The 18,264-nt window shown below is 42.1% G+C and overlaps 1 protein-coding gene across 4 annotated transcripts in view; it reads right to left on the bottom strand.

The window, feature by feature from the left end:
- LOC118105911 (limbic system associated membrane protein) overlaps positions 1–18,264 on the bottom strand; it is a 609,939-nt gene that overhangs the window by 200,109 nt on the left and 391,566 nt on the right. For 3 of the 4 annotated variants that reach the window (XM_035153944.2, XM_035153943.2, XM_035153945.2), the window contains exon 2: positions 15,616–15,694. In XM_035153944.2, coding sequence (XP_035009835.1) covers positions 15,616–15,694 — 79 coding nt within the window. Of the gene's footprint in view, positions 1–15,615; positions 16,075–18,264 lie in introns of those variants that run through there. The other variant, XM_035153942.2, reaches the window with a different exon arrangement.

The following is an 18,264-nucleotide window of genomic DNA, read 5'->3' as shown; positions in this document are numbered from 1 at the left end:
GCAAAAGTTTCATGGTGCCTTTTACAAGTCCATGACACATTGAAGGTTTGGTAGGCTGCTTAGTTCTGGGCAACTGAGACACCAGAATAAAATAGAGAGAAGAGGAGGGCAGCGAATTACTAACAGGTTTCGAGTACAAGTGAGAGCACAGCGGGATGTGACAGGGGCTGGTTTAAAGAGCTGCCTCTCCTCTCAGGAGGCAGAGCTAAGAAGGTTGAACAAACATGACACACACATAGTTGCTGGACAACAAATGGCGTGCCACATCTGAAACCTCAGGAGCAAATTTACCATGAAGGCGCTCCGAGGGAGATCTGCATATATTCTGCATGTTTTTATATCATCCGTGACTCGGCTGTTTGAGTCACGATTGCATATTCATCTTCATCTTATTTTCCAAAAAAATAGTCCCATTTATCATCCATAGTTCACAGATGCACCTTTGTGCCCTACAGCACCATTCACACTATAGGGGTGATCCGGTGATTAGAGACTCTGGTGCTCTAACCAGCATCACCTTCAGATAAATGTTATGTCGGCAAAATACTGAAATTTGCCTGCTGTACCACTCTATTTCTACAGTGAGTAAACTTTATACTGATTGTGTTCACTATAACTTCCCTGTGTGTGCTCTTTGTCAGAAGTTTTGATTGACTGTGGCTCACATCCATATTCCATTAACAAAAAAATACAGTTTTTAAAGAAGAGATTGGAAAGCTATGGAGGCTTACCTCCCCTAAAAGAGACATGAGTTTTACTCCAAATCCAAAATTTGGAATTAGGAATTAGGGATGGGGCCATTGAAGGGGCATGGTCACGGTATGCATTCTCACCAACAAAATAATATGGTAGAAAAGATGATTGTGTCCGTCAACCCTGCGTATCTGCCATTTAGGACTGTTAGCCTGTTTTTTAGTAAAGCACTGGACTCTGCAGTTCCTCCAAATTTCCACAGGCGGAGGTGCATGTGCGGCCGCAAATGTCTGAGTGAGATACTCCCTAGTTTCTGCAGACTTTCTCCACCTGGCCTCATAGTATAATGTCCCTAGAAATCAAGGAGAAGTCGATGCGTGAACACAGCAGGTGGATCTACTGCGAGCGCTCGCAGGGGTCGATGATGCTCCTAAAACGCGACAGACACAAAAATAAAAAAAAACCTAAAGAAAACAAATATCTCCCGGTGAAATAGCAGCGTCATACACGTAGAAGCGGCCGACAAAGATGTCAAGAGAGTTTGTATAGAGTTTTTAATAAGTCGCTTCCTGCCTCTGTCTGCTGCACCAGGCAGCTCCACCTCTCGCCTGAATAATGCAGAGGAATTGTTGGTGTTGTGAACAGAAAAAAACTGATTCTGAAAACGGCTTGAGTGACAAACAAGGACAAACATACTTTAGGGGTGCATAGAAACTATCACACATGCAAATACAATAACAGAGGCTCTCCACTACACAGGGGCATGAAGATGGAATGAAAATGACCTCAAAAAATAAAACAGACAATATCTTTGAGACTGAACTGAGCCTTGGTTGAATGGCTGAGTGGTTTCCTTGCCTTGTTTCCTCTCTGTTTGAAGGCTGTTTCTGCCATCTCTCCAAGGGACTCAGTATTTGTACTTGGCCACCTGTTCTGAGTCTTTGGGTACAATGTTGACTTCAGGCATACCACATTGCCTTACATCCTTCAGCAGTTGTGAGACAAAGCAATAAGATGCAAATGACTGCCAATTTCTGCATTTTAGAGGCAATAGCAGTTAACCAAATTGGAAACGTACAACTTTAATGAACTTTTCAGGCAGACGGAAGCTTAATTTGCACATAAAAAAGACAGCGCAGGTGAAAATATTAGTTTGAAAGTGAGAAATATTCTTCGGGCAAGGTAATATTCAGTCACTGATTCAAAAAACGAAAATGTTAGTGATCCCATTATGTAGCAGGGAAATATATGAGATATTGTAAGGATGGAAAAACCTATAATGATGTTGAAAAAGCATGCTAATACATTTGGAGTAGATTCCTCTGCATTAAATGGCATCTTTATTGCTTGGTAAGCTGAGAAACAATCTGTGCTGATGTTCTGGAATTATTAGGCAAATATACAGTGTGAGGTGAAAAGGCCAGGTCCATACAGGAAGTGAGTTATTGTAGATGTGACACACAGCTCATGGAGTCAATCAACTTATTTCAAGACCTTTAAAGACCAATTTCCACCATTTGCGTCAAACATCACACTGTGCCATCACATTAACAAATTATATTAAGGGATAAACACACTCTGTGTGTTTATGTGTGTCTCTGTGTGTGTAAACTATATATGTATAATGTTGTACACTGATGTCTCTTAAGAAAGACATTCACATCTCAATGAGACTGCTAGTTATTATATAAAGGATTTAATAAATAAATAATCCATGTGTCCCTGGAGACACTGATTATATCCAGAATTCTCACTGAGGTGGTTTTGAGAGTTCAAAGATTAGCACCGTACCTGACGTAAGCCCATCACAACATAGTCTCCATTTATATTGGATTTCCATCAAGAATCGAATGCAAAAACTCCAGCACATGGCAGAGGAATAAACTTCTAAAAACTTGACACATGAAATGAATAAAAGTAAGACAAATAATGACAGGAATTACAAAATCCATCATTAGTAACTTTAAACATTTTTAAATTGGGAGATAGGGGCGATAGTGTCCGACTTTAAAAAACCCTGGTCCAGACCAAACTATCAGAGTGTCCATGATGTTAAATGGCCTCATTAGTGAGCCTTCACATTCATGTTGGTTAAACTAAAAACTAATGGTTTGTAAAGTTACAACAAAAGAGTGAACTTATATTTCAAAAAAACAGGAGCTCTTTGCAGAAGCTCTATTATAAAAATACATACTATAGTAGTAGTGCCAACCATCTCTTTATTGTCAAGGTTTTATGTACTTCCTTCTGCCACATGCTGACGAATGCCCCCCCCCCACTGTCCGCAGGTGATGAGAAAGCCTTTGAACACAAATAGACTTTTAAATGTGAGTACACCTCAGTACTTTAGCTAATGTGGTTTAAGTGCTGAGCATCAGGTAATAATGAATGAGTCAAGCCTGAAACTTACTCCTGGGTCAGCCCGAGCTCTCTATAAACCCGTTGGTGGCAGTTGACAAAAAGGCTTTGTCGACGGTCGATGGTAGATTGAGAAAAAAAAGGGTCGGGGGAGGTTTATGATTGCGGGGGCCAGCAGCAATCAATACCTGAACCACTCACTGGGGGGCTGATTTAATTGGAGGTAATCTTAATAACACACAGAGCCAAGAGTGGGATTCCAGTGATTGAAAACAATTTTGTTCCATTGGGCGGAGAATTAAATTGAATTGAATGGGAATAATTAACGGCCAATGAGACTTTGCAATGCCGGATTTGTGTTCTCGTTTTCTGCTTGCTAATGCAAAAGATGAAAAGCTAAACGTAATGACACCATGCTGTCTAAACTAAAGGGATTTGAGTTCAACTTTCAAACTGACACATTGATGCTGTACAAATCACAAGGGAACGCAGAACAAGTAGGCCACGGAGTCATCCCCATTTCCTGAAATGCCAAATGCTCAAGAGGGAAAATCTAATTAATCTGCTACACCTTTAGCACTTTGGCCTTTTCATACCCTTGTCTTTTGAAATAGAAAGTAGTGCATCTCTTCACTGGTGTTAGTGGCCGTGCAGAAAATGCAGCCAGGCTTTGCAAAGCCACATTCTCGTTTGTGAATAGATCTGCAACCTCTCAGTTCAGTTTCCATATTCAAAGGATTTCAGCAAAGGTCATAGACCAAAGTGCCTCTGGACATACTGATGGATGACATGAAAGCTCCCAAAAAGTGAAGCCAAAGCGTCTCTGGTGGCATCTCTGGTAGAATCTCTTGTGGCTGGCTGGCAGTAATGGTATTGAACCCCACCTTCTCCATGTTAGTGGATATGACATGGACCAAACTAAAAAAGAGAAAATGCGCATCTTTTTTTTCCAAGGGTTAACAGGTTGTTCCGGTAAGTTTAGTTTAAATTAGTTAGTTCACAGCTTTGAAACCTCATATTGATAGATAAGACTGACTGGGGATTTGTCCTCGATGTGATGGCTCGATCCCCTGATCGCTAATGTGCAGACTCTGACTCCAAATGCTGTGATTGGTGCAAGATGGCAGATTTCATATAGAGGATTTATTTTTTGGCTTCATTTCTGGATAGTGGAAGGATGTAGAGATGGGTCGTCAACAAAAGCAATGAAACAAACACTGCAGTGCAAGTGCAGATGTTTGCTTTTCTGTTTTAAAGAACATATCCAGTTTGATCGATGTGGTCACGATAGCTGATATCAGCCGTCTTCACCTCAGACATAGCCAACTTGGCTGTGAATGAAAATGCTTCAGTGGTGCTTGTCTTTCATTCATGGTGTCAAACCACCCACTTTTAGATAAATGGTTGTGATTATTCCATTTGAATTGGACCTACTTTTGGTGAGGTTTCCAACTCAGAAAGTCAGAAGATTCAACAGCTTCAAATACCACCCCCATCTACTTTTTGCTTGATTTGAATAACAGCCTCATGTGCTGTATTCTAATAGAATTACATAATCAATGCTTTTGAATACGTCTTCCTGGAGATAATAAACACCTCAGGATCACATCAAATTAGTCATATCCTGGTGATGAGTAACAATGGGAGATTTCTCAGTTTTGAGTCATCAACATACATTAGTCAAATGACTTTGATCATCAATATTGCAAGGCGCATTGGGCATTTAGAAAGATGTGACGATAACCATGTCAAGTTAATTATGTCATTGTCACAGAAAAGCTATCTACAATCAGAGATGGGCAAAAATACATCAAAATGTATTTTGATACAAAATACAAAATACCCCTCAAATAAATGTATTAAAATAAAATACAAAATACTGGTGCCAGAAAATGTAACAAAATACAATACATGTATTTTGTATTTAAAATATAGGAAATACTTTTTCTGGATTTTCCGTTTTCTCACAATTTGGTATAGCAGAGCATTCAGGTTTGGGCTATATAATGTACACAAAGCTCTGGTGAACCCCACAAAAAGGAAGAACAGTCACAGAATGTCAGTGTAACTAAGCAAAGCTATTAAAAGGCAACAACTTGATTGATTATGTAAATATATATTTTTATTAATGGGACTTAACAGCCCATAAACTTTGGCTTTGTATCAACAAGAAAATATTCATCACATATGAATAGCATCACACATTAGGCCTATGTATACTATAAAAGCAAAATATATAATTAAAACCAGTTGTACACAGGTAAAGAGCCTAAATAAATTACTGTACATCAAGTTCTGCACAGAAAAACTTATAAAAAATAAAAGGTAAATAGTAAATCAATACAAAAGTGAACAAGTAACTTAACAAGTGAGTAGCCAACTTACTTCTCTTTTACTGTACCTTGGCCAGTGGCATGGTAGCCTACTTATTTCTCTCTTACATTGGCCAGTGGCATGGTAGGCCACATAGTTCTATATTACAGTGTTAAGTGTCTCATACAGGTTCACACTGACATCTTTATGACATAATAATCCTTCCATTTTGGTTCTTGAGACCCAACCACTGAGTAGCCAGTTTAGTTGCCTTTAAGAACAACTAACTTTTCAAATATTTCTGGTGTTAACCGCCTCCTGTGCGGCTGGAATATTATTACTAGCCTCTCACAGCATGCTAGCGTCATTAGCATGTTAGCATCGATCGCTATCTTGATATTATAACCATCACCATGTATATACAATAGGCTATGTAGCCAGACCCAGACATAAATTATACATCAAGCTAGTTGACATCTGTCACACTCAGATAAAATATTTACCTTGACAGACAATCCGTTGAACTTGAAGTTCTGAAGACTGAACTCGTGAACAGTTTTTTGATTCGTGGAGAAAGTATTTTGAGTATTTTAAATACAAAATTACTCCACTCTAAAGTATTTTGTTACAAATTACGTTAGATTTTTTATCGGCCCTATCAAATACAAATTACAAAATACTCAAAAGTAATTGAAATACGTATTTCAAATACAAGTAATAGAAATACTGCCCATCTCTGTCTACAATGTATTTTTATGATTTGTGTGAGAGGCTGTCAGCATCCAACATAACTTGCGCATTCATTCCTCACTCATTACTTCTGAACTACACACATTTCAATGGAAGCATTATACCGTATGATCTGCTGTGACAACATGTAGCTGTCTAACTTTTTAGCTGTGTGTGAGTGGTTACACACTATCCACTGGATAAACTGCGGCCAAACAAATATGGTGCACAACACGGATTTCTTTCAGCACTACTGGCGAGGCTGTATACTGGACTCCACTTGACTGACATGATGGTGGTGCCTTATCGTTCATTTCCAGGCTTTGCTGTATTGTTGAATAATTGAGGATCTCTTCGCAGCTTATCGTCATTGATTACAAATAATTGCTTATGGCAAAGCAAATAACAGTGTTTTTAGGAATGGTAAGAGAGGAAATACAGTATTATGTTTGTCTCATGGCAGTGCTGTGTATACATCAACAGCTTGAGTAGAGCAAACACAGAAGATCAGCATCAGTATCTGAGCTGACCATGCAGGGCAATTCATATATGAGGGTAAACCATCACCGCCAGTAGCACCACCAGCAGAAATATCACTTTGCATATTGATGGAAATAAATCAAATAAAAAAAAATAACTCAACTCAATTATACACATTATGAAATTAAATATGATTATCATAAGTATATGAGGCACCAGCTACATTTTCAACTAAATTTAACAGTAGATAGTATTTATAAATTACATTTGCTCAGATCGATGCTACAGAGCTACAAGCATCATAGATCAGTGTCTCATGTCGTGTTTTGGCCACAGGTACTTCACATTCAGAAATAATTATGGGGTTCAAAATCAACCCTTTAAGTACAGTCATTGAGGTGTGACACTGCAGTTTTACAAAAATAAACACCTTCATCCACTACTGTATGTAAAACAAACATTATACTTTACTGCACAGCTGTGAAACCACATATACCATCCTAGCATGGTGCCATCTTGCTCATTATGTGTCAGTAGGCCTTTGAGATTATTTCCTTTTTGCTGATCTTGGACGAAATGGGATGTAAACAATGAGTGTGCTCATCCAGGACCCTACTTACTGCAGTCCCCTAATCTGCTTTAAAGTCATGTGGATTTAAGGCAGCGGGGACGCAGGTCATAACAGCTCAAATCCACGTGGCTCTGCTGTAATTAGAATTCATCCTAACGGACTGAAAGATTTGAACTTATTTAGCCTGCTTCGACAGATTCAGCTAAACAGAGCTTAACCTGGAGCTCATTCACTGGTTCATTGTCTTATTTATTCATTTGTCTAATTTCATGTCAAGGGTGAAACTGGCGGAGCTTGAGATGTGAAATAAACGAAATAAAATCAATTTCTGCTTTGTTCCCTTACAATTTACAGAAAAGCTAAATTGCTGGCTGGTTAATGGCAGTCAGGACGGAAAGTGCTTGTGCTTTTTAAGCAGTTGTGCAATTAATCATGATGTTACAGGAGTAATGATACAGAACTTCTTAGAGATGAAAGCTCCATTACAAAGACAAAGCTTGAAAAGGAGATCATATAGCAAAGTAAGATGGCACCTGGTCAAAAATATATTTATATAAATTCATGGGCATGGGTAGAAGTGAACTAAACATAGCCAGGCAGTGGGTGAGAACTAAAGTATGTTTTTTTTTCTGGAGAAGTTTACAAATTAAAATGATGCAGTGCAGTGTTTTCAACATCTAAATCATCTTATATGAATTACATCACTGTTAACCCCTTCACTTCCGCTCAAATAACTGTCACTACCAACATTAAACTGCACATTAAGATGGATCACATAAAGACATCTATAGCCTGTAGTGAATCAATTTACAGATAATGTTGCTGCTTGTAAAAAAGTGTCAACAAGTATTGGCTCTTTCACATCTGAGGAAACACAGAGGAGGAAACACATTGACATTATCAGGATCTCAGGTGCTGTGACAGTTGACAGATACTTTTCACCACTAAACCACCAATGCAGAATACAAGGAGGCCATTCCCATTCGATGTGAGTGACACTGTACGGAGCATAGGCTGCTCGATTTTGGCAAAAATCCCAATCATGATTATTTTGGTCAATATTGTAACCACGATTATTTAACATGATTGGAAACCTCCCACATTTATGGAACTTAAAGAAAAATAAATGTTGGTGTAGATTAACAGATTAGAGTTTCTACACTGCTTGAGTGAGGAGGGACTAACTTCTCTCCTGTCTGCAGGAGTGCGTATAGCAGGTGAACTGCATGTGGCAAAATGTTGGACTTCTTGTTTTATGTATTTAAATAGGTGTCTCATAAACTTTATAACAAATCAAACAAACACTAAGTCAATTGCAAGTCCTGTACGGCTCCTAATAACTTCGGATTGGCATTTGTGTTTAATGGTGGTAACATATAAAGTGAGTGCAGGTCAGCGAGGGAGGGAGGTGGAAGGACATGCGGCAGGGCAAAATGGCACAGCACAAGGATACCGTACCTATAATGTGCGTCTCTGCCACAATCCTGGAGTAGAGATGGCAATAATTCTGCAGCAGCGGGCCACTGCCATTTATTTGAGTATAGGCTGACTTTTATCCGAGGAAATACAGTCGTTATATCAGAAACCCCACAATGCAGCAGAACCGCAGCGCAGTAGGGCATCATGAGGCAGGACAAAGCGAAAGCCTCACCGCAAAAACGAAACACAGAATAATAATCGTTTTATGTCAATTACTTTGTTCCCATAAATGTGGGAAGCCATAATCGTAATTGAATTTCAATTCATGGCCCAGCCCTAATGGAGCATGGGCATATATTCAGGCTGATGGTTAAGGTCGTGGGACAAATGTTAACGGCAAGTTCTGCAGTTTGACTTGAGGATAATAACAAGTGACGGGTCAGGTCCGGTACAGAGCTTTGCTGGTACAGGTTTGGAAAAAATGGACCCATGCAGGACTCTGGGATATGGATAGTACTTGAAACTCGCCCTATGTGTCTGTAAAACATATATTGTCATTTAATACTGCATCTATAAAAGTGACATTTTAGGTTTTTGTTAGAGCAACAATAATACACCTCCATTTTACTTCTACTGCCATCTCCTATAGTTGGCCAGAGGCTGTGAGAAATTGCTGAGTCGATTAAATATGCACTTAGAGCCAGTCTTGCCAGTCCGACAAAAGCCATAGGTAGAGAGGGAAATGGAGTGGAGTTGCTTTTAGGAGGAAGCACTTCTTTAATATTCAGCTGTGACAAAACATTCCGGTTCTAGGCTTCCCTGGTTGAGCTATTCACAAAAGCACATTGAAGGCACTTAATAAAGAGCTCAGAGTGTCCTGGTATGTTTCCTGAGAATGAACCAGTAAACATCAAACCACAGGCTGGAAGCATGTCAGGGTTGAGAGGCTGTGAAGAAGCTGCCCAGGCAGCCCACTGAACTGCACTGGACTGCAGGCCTCAGATGGGAGCGTCAGAACTCTGTTGGTTTGCCATGTCGAAAGACTTCACACTGTCTCCGCAGGCTATTATTCAGATACTGGCAAAGATGAAAGCCTCTGGAACCTGCACTGACTCCGAGCCGTTCCAAAAGACTTGGCAGAACTGGCAAAATATCAACCAAAACACACGTCCCCGTGGCCCCCGAAAGCTTTCCCGCCCGCACCTCTGCTCCGTCCCGAGCCAAAATGAGGACAAGACGATAATGACCCGACTGGCAGCCACTCAGCTCTCCCACTGTAGCATCATGAGTGAAAATGAAATTGATTTGAAAATCCTGCGTCGGCCCTGACTGGAACAGAAGGGATTATTGTGCTGATTGTACTAATACTGTGTCCCTGCCTCCCCCTCCTCCCCTCCCTCACACCCTAATTCCACCCATCACACTCGGCTCTCCTCGCTAGATTTGTGTCTCTCGTTCTTAGTGAGTGCTTTCATTCTTTTACAAGATATTTATTTTTTTGCTCTGTCGTGGTCTTCTTTTCAATCCCCTTTCATGTAGACTCCGCAAATCAGGTTAAGTCAGCACAGCGGGACAATTCAATGCCTGAGAGAGGAAAAAAAAAGAGGAGGGAAGAGAGCGATAAAGAGATAGAGGTACTGAGAGTTGCCCAGGGAGGCTCTAGACTGTAAAAAAAAAAAGCAGCACTTCAAACTGATGGGCTGTGGAGAGAAATATAGAGACCCCTGGGGGCTGGACATCCCAAATAACGTTGCACTGTTGCCCTCTGCCCGGAAATACAGAAATTGATCTGTTTTCCTCCGCTTTGCTCTGTCCACTTGGAATCCAGCCTGGACTGTTCTGTCCGCGGTATCAGCTTTCCTCAGCTTTGTACTGTCTGTGAAAACTAATATTTGCACTGGGTCTCCATCATAATTTAATGTGACAGCAGGGAATGTTGTTCACAGGTCAGTTCTATGGAGTATTGGCTGGAAAGAAGTCATACATCCGTGTACACTGTGAAGTCCATGTCTCACAGTGTTTGAATTTTTTATTACACTGATACAAGCTTTCAGCTAAATATAGGCTCGGAGCTTATGTGTGTTCCTGCAGAGCCAGCTGACACCTTAATCCACCTCCCTTTGTGAAAATGAAAACTTAGCCTGAACCTCGGTGCATCACAATGTTCCTGTTCTAGTCCATTTAGACACTGGCTCTTTATTTGTCATTCTGCATCTTTCTATCTACAACAGTAATCCAGCTGGTCGGGGCAGGGGTCATCTGTACCAGCACCTAGGCCTGGGGGCTCCCAAGGTATAAAGGCAAATAAACGGCATGGGATTAAGAATCATTTTGAGGTAAATTATGACGCATAACAATTTAGCTAATACATTATACTGATAAAAAAGGTTGGAACTCAGGACAGGAAGATTAAAATCAACATCAAGCTATGGAGATCTGATGCTCCTTAGGGTTGATAAAAGAAAAAAAAAGAAAAAATACCAGGGTACACCAGCTATTGACAAAGAGATAAGAACTTGATTGAGTGTGGAGCTGACACAGGATGTTCTTCAGGGCTGGCACCAAGTTTGAAGAAGCAGTGGAGTGATTTCAGATGATCCAGAGCTAGCTTTTTCTTGATTATTGAATTTGGGGAATGTCCCATTTGCATCAACTGGATACAGGTTTGACAAATATTAATGACGTGTAAATGAATTGCACAAAAAAAATCGAAGTCCTCAAGGTTCTGCAGTCAGTCTCTCTCTCTCTCTCTCTCTCTCTCTCTCTCTCTCTCTCTCTCTCTCTCTCTCACACACTCCTTTTGATTTAGTTTATTGTTGACTTTAAACATTTCCGTTTGATTATAAAATCAGAAAAGTGTGTCTCCCGCTTTTGTCATGGACTTTGGCCGATTAGTTTTGTTGTAACCTTTCATTTTTCTGCTGTTTCTAATTAAACATATATCCAAAATGCTAAAAGATGCGTACATGTGAACAACCAGTGACATCAGCCCAGTTGCTTGACAGCATATTGACCCTGCATGAGCCTAGAAGGCCCAACAAGATGATAAATTCAATACTAGCATTTTGAAACCTTTTTATTTGTAACACACTATCACATGAAAAGTACACAATAGCTTATTATGGCAGCGAATCGTGCTCTCCAAACAGTCGCAAGTGCCAGGCGTTCTAACGAAACAAATGATCGGAGTCGCATATGCTGGGAATGGCATCTAATTTCCAACACCCAGAGAGTCTTTGTTTCCTCGTTGGAAGAGTGCAGTTCTTTGAAGTGTGGCTAATGCATAGCACAGCGCTCTGACGCATCAGCCATCAGAGTTCAACAGTTGAGGTTTTAATAATGCAAATGAAAATAACGGAAATCAAAGTTCTCCAGCATCGCAAATTGTATTGAAAGTTGAATTAAACCAACATCATGTCTTATGAAGTGTCTGAGCCTCTAGCAGATTGCACATACATAATGTGTGTCTGACTGAAATTAAAGAATAATCCTTGGGTAAGTTTTGACAAAGAGCCTCTGGGGCAACACTAAGTGTCAAATCATCTTCTCTGAAAGTAACAAGCCAGGCACAGTGCACTGTCAAAACACAGATAATTGACCCAGAGGAGAGCAATCACACAGACTGTGTCATTAATGCTTAAACAAGCAATTGTCAATTATGGGGCCTCGGTCTGACACTGCAACCCTGCCCTCAAGGGCACCGCATAGTGTGGGACTTCTAAAAAAAAAGGCAATTATAAAAAGTATTGTAGTATTGTGACACGGAAAGAGCTCAAATAAATGTGGAAAACTTTATTCATCCTCTTCTCTGATTTATATTGTGGTGAGAGGAGTTGGATTTCACTTGTTGGCATCATCCTTGTGGGGGGGGGAACCCAAAACCCAGGCTAATTCCCCATGGAGAGGGGCTCTTAAATATGTGGTGTTTTTCAGTGACCTACATCTTATAGGTCTCAAACACCGCTGCTGGGACACAGGCCTAGATTTAATATGCTGGGTTGTAATGTTCATGTTTTCCGGGGGCGAATGTCACTTCAAGCAGATACAAAATGTTCAAAAAAAAGTCCCCCCTTCAAAGCTAGAAGCCCGCTTGGGGACAAACGTAAAGGCCGGATATAATCTTTGAACTCAACACAGAGCCACCGGATCATTAAAACAGTAGGAAGCTTAGGATGCTACATGGTTACTTCTGGGTAAAGCATGTTACACAAGGCCAGCTGAAGGATCCAAAGAAACTATATTACTTATATGGTCACTCGAGTTTAATCCTGGAGCCATGCTGCACAGTGGATCAGCTCTAATTCACTTTCGCACCGCAAAAGATGGTGTGAAAATGTTTACATAAGGCCGCCCACAGTGACTCTGTTCAAAAAGAGTAATCTCTTTCAGATTAACCCCTCGATGACCTGCTTAGGCACAATAGCCGGAACGCTGAGAGTATCTGAATGTAAATGTCACTGGATTTCTACCTCGTGCGATAGAAGACGAGTCAGTGAAAACCAATTTAGATTCAATGCCATTCCCCGTAGGCGACGACACTTGGCGGAGATGTGTCAATATTTGGTTTATGTTCACTTTTGATTGAGTCTGGGGGAGAATGAGATTCCGTGAATTAAGGAAAAAAAAACGGGTCATATAGTATATGTCCCTGTCACCACAGAAATTCAAAAAGCCTTATAATGAATTCAGGCTGATAGCTGCTTTAAATGAGGTTTTAAAATGCACAACACACGACTGAGGGAATGCATTTAATAGTCTCATGATGTCAAAATAAAGCTTAAATATGCACCTCAGACACTGGGTTACAGTGTGAGTCACAACACTGCTGCAAATCTGAACATTTGAAGCTTAAAGAGAAAGACTTAGTTTGCTCATTTATTCAGCGTGACACAGTTCTTGGCCCCTGGTAAAAAAAAAAAAAACACATTTCCTTTCTCTTTCCAGTGGCAGGGCCTGCGTCCATGTGTCCTGTCACAGCAGTTGTTGGGCCACACGCTGTTCCACCACTCCAGCATCTCTCCCCCTGTGCCATGAATGTCACGACTGCAGCCACAGGCTCCAGTGAAGCACGGGCCTTAATACGGCCGCAGGTCACCAATACCCCCTCAGCATTCACATAACCCAGCTTATGGAATCAGATACACTGTGTAGCTCGACAAATTACTAGCCGGCGGCCTCCCGACCCCGCTCAACGTTTCAGCCCTCATGTGTTTTTTTTCTCTCCCCACCCCCACCCCCCACCCCCCCACCTCCAGTACCCAATTTGTTGGGTGGAAACTGGGTGTGAAAAATGGTTGTTGTTTTTCAATGGAGCCACAGGGATCTGAATTGCAGTTTATCGTTGCATGACTGACAATAAATAAGACTGATCACTGCCATGCCTACCAGATATATGAACGTCAGATTAATTATGACACGCGCTGAGCGATCACCGCAGATACTTATTCGGCGACCGTTCATCAGAGATAATGATACAGTAGTGGACTTAAGTTGCGAGCACGTTCTCGGAAAGGCAAATCCAATTTGACTCTGGCTGAGCGCAAAGCCACTCGTCACCTTTGAGCCAACTGAACAGACTGAATATAGCAAGGATGCAGCCTATTGGATTTGTGAAAGTGAAACAAATGGCTGTGACCCCTGGTGAGCTCAACAGTAACTGAGTCAATTGACTAATTCGATCAGCAGGTACCTGAATGGATGGCACCTGTTTGCCAGAAGGAATCCATGAAAGGAATTTATTCCTTTTGAGCATGTGTGAGTGTGGGAAGAGTTTGTGTGAATGCCAGTGAGTGTGTGTGTGTGTGTGTGCTGGGGGCACATGTGAGGAGGCACGGTTGTTGTGCGAGCTGTTTGTGTGTGTGCAGGCTTTTTTTTTCGACAGGCTGTGTTAAAGGTCTATCCCATAATTGTGTTCTATATTCTCACACTCATTAGTCGAGCCCGGGTGGCGGTTCTGTAAATACAGCGTGGAAGTGGGGGAGGAGGAGGACAGGCACAGAGTGAGGGGGAGAGAGAAAATCAATGTGATCGAGTGTTCTGTGCAGCCTATTACACCAGTGGACTTCCCCACAGTGCTACATCCCATTTTGAGAGGTGGAGGGGGAGTGGGACTGGGACTGGGGCTTGGGGGGAGGACGAGGCAAAGCGGCTTGTTTGGGACAAAAAAAAAAAACAACAACCCAATCTTAATCCTCTTGCATTTCTGACCTGCCCCAAACACAGGGCTCAGGGTCACGTGGTCGCCGACATCTGCCGTATCACAAAACCACAGTTGACAGCTTGCATTGTCTGGGAGGTGATTAAGTGGGAAGGAGGCTGCAACAACCGGACTTCACGTAACAACAGACTGGAGCTTTATATGCACACGGCTGCAAACTAATATTAAAATAAACCCTAACACTTTGTCCCAAATGATTCCTGCAATTTAAACCATTACGCACAGTTCCCCGTCTCCCCATCATCCTGGTATCTGCCTAGTGATCTTTGGCATTAACCCACAGACACATACACGTGTCTCTCTACACCGTGATCCACTCGCCTTGTAAAAGGGTCCTTAAATTAGATGTTGTAATTGATAATAACAATAAATAAAGGAGCCCAGCTGATCACTGCTGCGGTGCTGTGTGCGTCCTAGGCGAAGGCATTTAAGTGTTTTTCCTCCACCCATTTAATTCCCCTAAACGCGGGACTTCGTATCGCGTCAGATTTATGCGTAAGGTCACATACGAATTTATGAAACTATGATTTGGAATTATAGATGCAATTAGAACGATAAACTTCACGAAAGAGGCGACGGAGCCATTAGGGATATTACAGGGATATCTGTCAGGTAATAAAAGTCGCAACCAACTCGCCTCCTAGCATTCCACGTCCCTGTTTTCTTCTCTGCAACCTTGTGGAAACTATAAGTTTACTGCAGATACATCAAGCCCCTGTGAGGATCCGCTCTGAGGGACGCAGCTGTCTGCTCCAGGTGACGCTGCTGCTGCTGCTGCTGCTGCTGCGCATCCGGAGCAGGAGAGGAAAGTTTAAAATAAAAAGACGAGTCTTACCTTATGATCGCCGTGTCGCCCTGGCGGATGGTGATGTTGTCGGTGGCCCGCTGCATATCCACACTCCGGACGGGGAATCCTGTGGGGATAAGACATAGCAGTCTGAAAAAAGACGCCTGCAATTGCCTCCAACACGATTTGCGTCCGGGTTGCATTTTTTTTGTTTCAGCAGAGGAGCGCGCGCGTTTTCGAGAGCTATAGATCCAAGGGTTTGGAAGAAAAAAAGGGCAGGGATGGAGGGAGATGAGTAGTTGTCCAGACTTCTCGGAAAACGCAGGGATGCCCTTAAGTCCAAAGCAGCCCCGGCTGGACCTATCGATAAAGGTTTGTAGGGACGAAAACGTGCGGCGTTGTGCGGGGTCCTCACTCTATAGTCCACTGACGCGTAATGCTCTCCGCGTAAAGGGACGGCACAGCAGCCAGCAGCGGAGATGGAGAGAAGCAGGCTTCTGTTCACCCCCACCCACCACCACCTCCGCTCTCTCTCTCTCCTCCTCTCTCTCTCTCTCTCTCTCTCTCTCTCTCTCTCTCTCTCTCTCTCTCTCTCTCGCTCAGAGTATCCAGCCGTCTGACTGTGATGCTCCCTTCATTGGTTGTCAGGACAACAGCACCACCTGAGGTCCCTTTTGGTGAGACACAACGGAGAGCGGACGGAGTAACAGAGAGACTGAGGGATTAAAGCTGGGAGGATGATACTTTTTTTAAGGAGCAAAAAAAAAAAAATCTCTTATATATTTAGACACAAGCACCAAAAGATGGCAACGTGGCCCTTGAGAAACTGACAGTCCAGTTTCACAGATGCTGATCTACACATGTCTGTGTTCTCCAATCTCCATTAAACATGAAGGCATGCAGAAACTTGTCATATGGATCACCACAGTATCACATTCTCATTAGTCTTCAAACTAATTGTATACAGGCAGTCACACTTCAAGCATTTTCGTGTCAAGCACATTTACATGAGACCATGGAGTGGATGAGACTTTCTGTGCTTATGATTAAGTGCGAACCCAATACTTCAATGTGCTGCCAAGTGAAATCTGTCATTGACAAATAGTGAACAGCATTGATTTGAATGAATGTCAACGGGATTTTATGATTTCCATATTGTAACCACAATCAATTACAATTCCGAGTGACGTTTACAAAACACAATTCACATGACATACTGTATTCCAGTCCTGCTCATTCTGACCAGCTTTTTACAGCTGAACGTATTAAGTAGGGGGGGAAAAGGACGAGGACAACCGATCTAAGAGCGCACACACTCAGTTGACCATGAACAGGGCAAACTCAGCTGTGAATAGCTTAACCAGCAGTAATCACCTCTTGTCTAGACTACCATGACTGCTACGGGCCTGGAGCTTGGTAGGTAATTACATCCACTTTCAGTGTGAGCAAGGACTCGAGTTTTGAAGGTGTGCAGCCTCCAATTCAACAGAAATCCAAATGCAGAGGGAGCATCTAATTTCACCACTTGCCAATCAAGCACAGGCTTAATAGGCCATGATCTGATGCTCATTCTGCGATGTGCTTAATGAACTGCAGAGTAACAATTTAGGCAGCGCATTTAGCATTTTATTTGGTTCAGAAACTACATTAATACTAATGTGAATTATTGTCAGTGTTTGCACGGTGCATCCCCATTTTTTAGTTTTGTCTCTGGGGGCATTTAGTTAATAATTTAGACTCAGACACAAACTCTTCTATTCTAGTGCATAAACTCTGCACATGCACACATGCAAGTATGGGACATGAATACAATATATGACACGGATGTAGAATGATTATACTGTATGTAATGCTAACATATAGCACAGATTTGCGTGATCACTCCCCCTTACCTCTGACCCTGATGCGATCGCTGCGGTGCAAATACAAGGAGTACATCTGTCCTGAGCACTAACGCAGCCTGACTGAACCGCTGTAAGACTGTGTGTTCTTAAGCCTGTATTTCCAGCATCAGCCGATTTTAAGCACCAGACCAGACGCCAGCCCCACAGCAGCTGCTGCCTACTGTGACATGTAGGCTTTACAGCGAGATCAGAGAAAATGGAAATGCAGGCCTGTGAATGGCTGAAAAGGAATTAACGTGAGGTAATTGATATCAGGGAGTGTATGGAGGTGCTAATGCTAGTGTATTAGTGAAGGAGCGCTGAGATGTTTTCAGAGAGACATGCTTGCAGAGCTTTTCCCGACTCTGCCCTTTATAATCAGTGCCTGTTCCCATTTCTTCAAAGCATCTGGAGGATTTTTTTTTGCTATCTTGGAGATTGCACAGTTTATGAAAGAGCATATGCATTAAGACCACTTAAAAAGGGACTACTGGGCTCTGAAGAGGAGCGGAGGCACTGCTTTGCATACAGATTTATACAGGAACGGCTCTCATGTGTCTTTTAGCTATATCTATAGTTAGGGATTCTCAAAAGTCTGAGTGTGTGTGCGTGCGTGTGTGTGTCTAATAGGTAGAGCCCGTCCTCGTAGGGCAGGGAAGCCTGAGACACAGCAGCTTCAACCAGTTCCTTACAAAAGGCCAGTGATCCCTCGCTCTACCCAACACTGGTTAACACACACAGAGAGAGAACTGGGAAACAGAGTTCTTATTATCATGCTGGTAGGCTGCTCTTGGTCGGGTGGTGTTACGGTCTT

This window comes from Hippoglossus stenolepis, chromosome 4, assembly GCF_022539355.2.
Source record: "Hippoglossus stenolepis isolate QCI-W04-F060 chromosome 4, HSTE1.2, whole genome shotgun sequence".
NCBI classification, from domain to species: domain Eukaryota; kingdom Metazoa; phylum Chordata; class Actinopteri; order Pleuronectiformes; family Pleuronectidae; genus Hippoglossus; species Hippoglossus stenolepis.
Note: the sequence above shows the minus strand (reverse complement) of the source record. Positions and strands in the feature narration are given on the sequence as shown.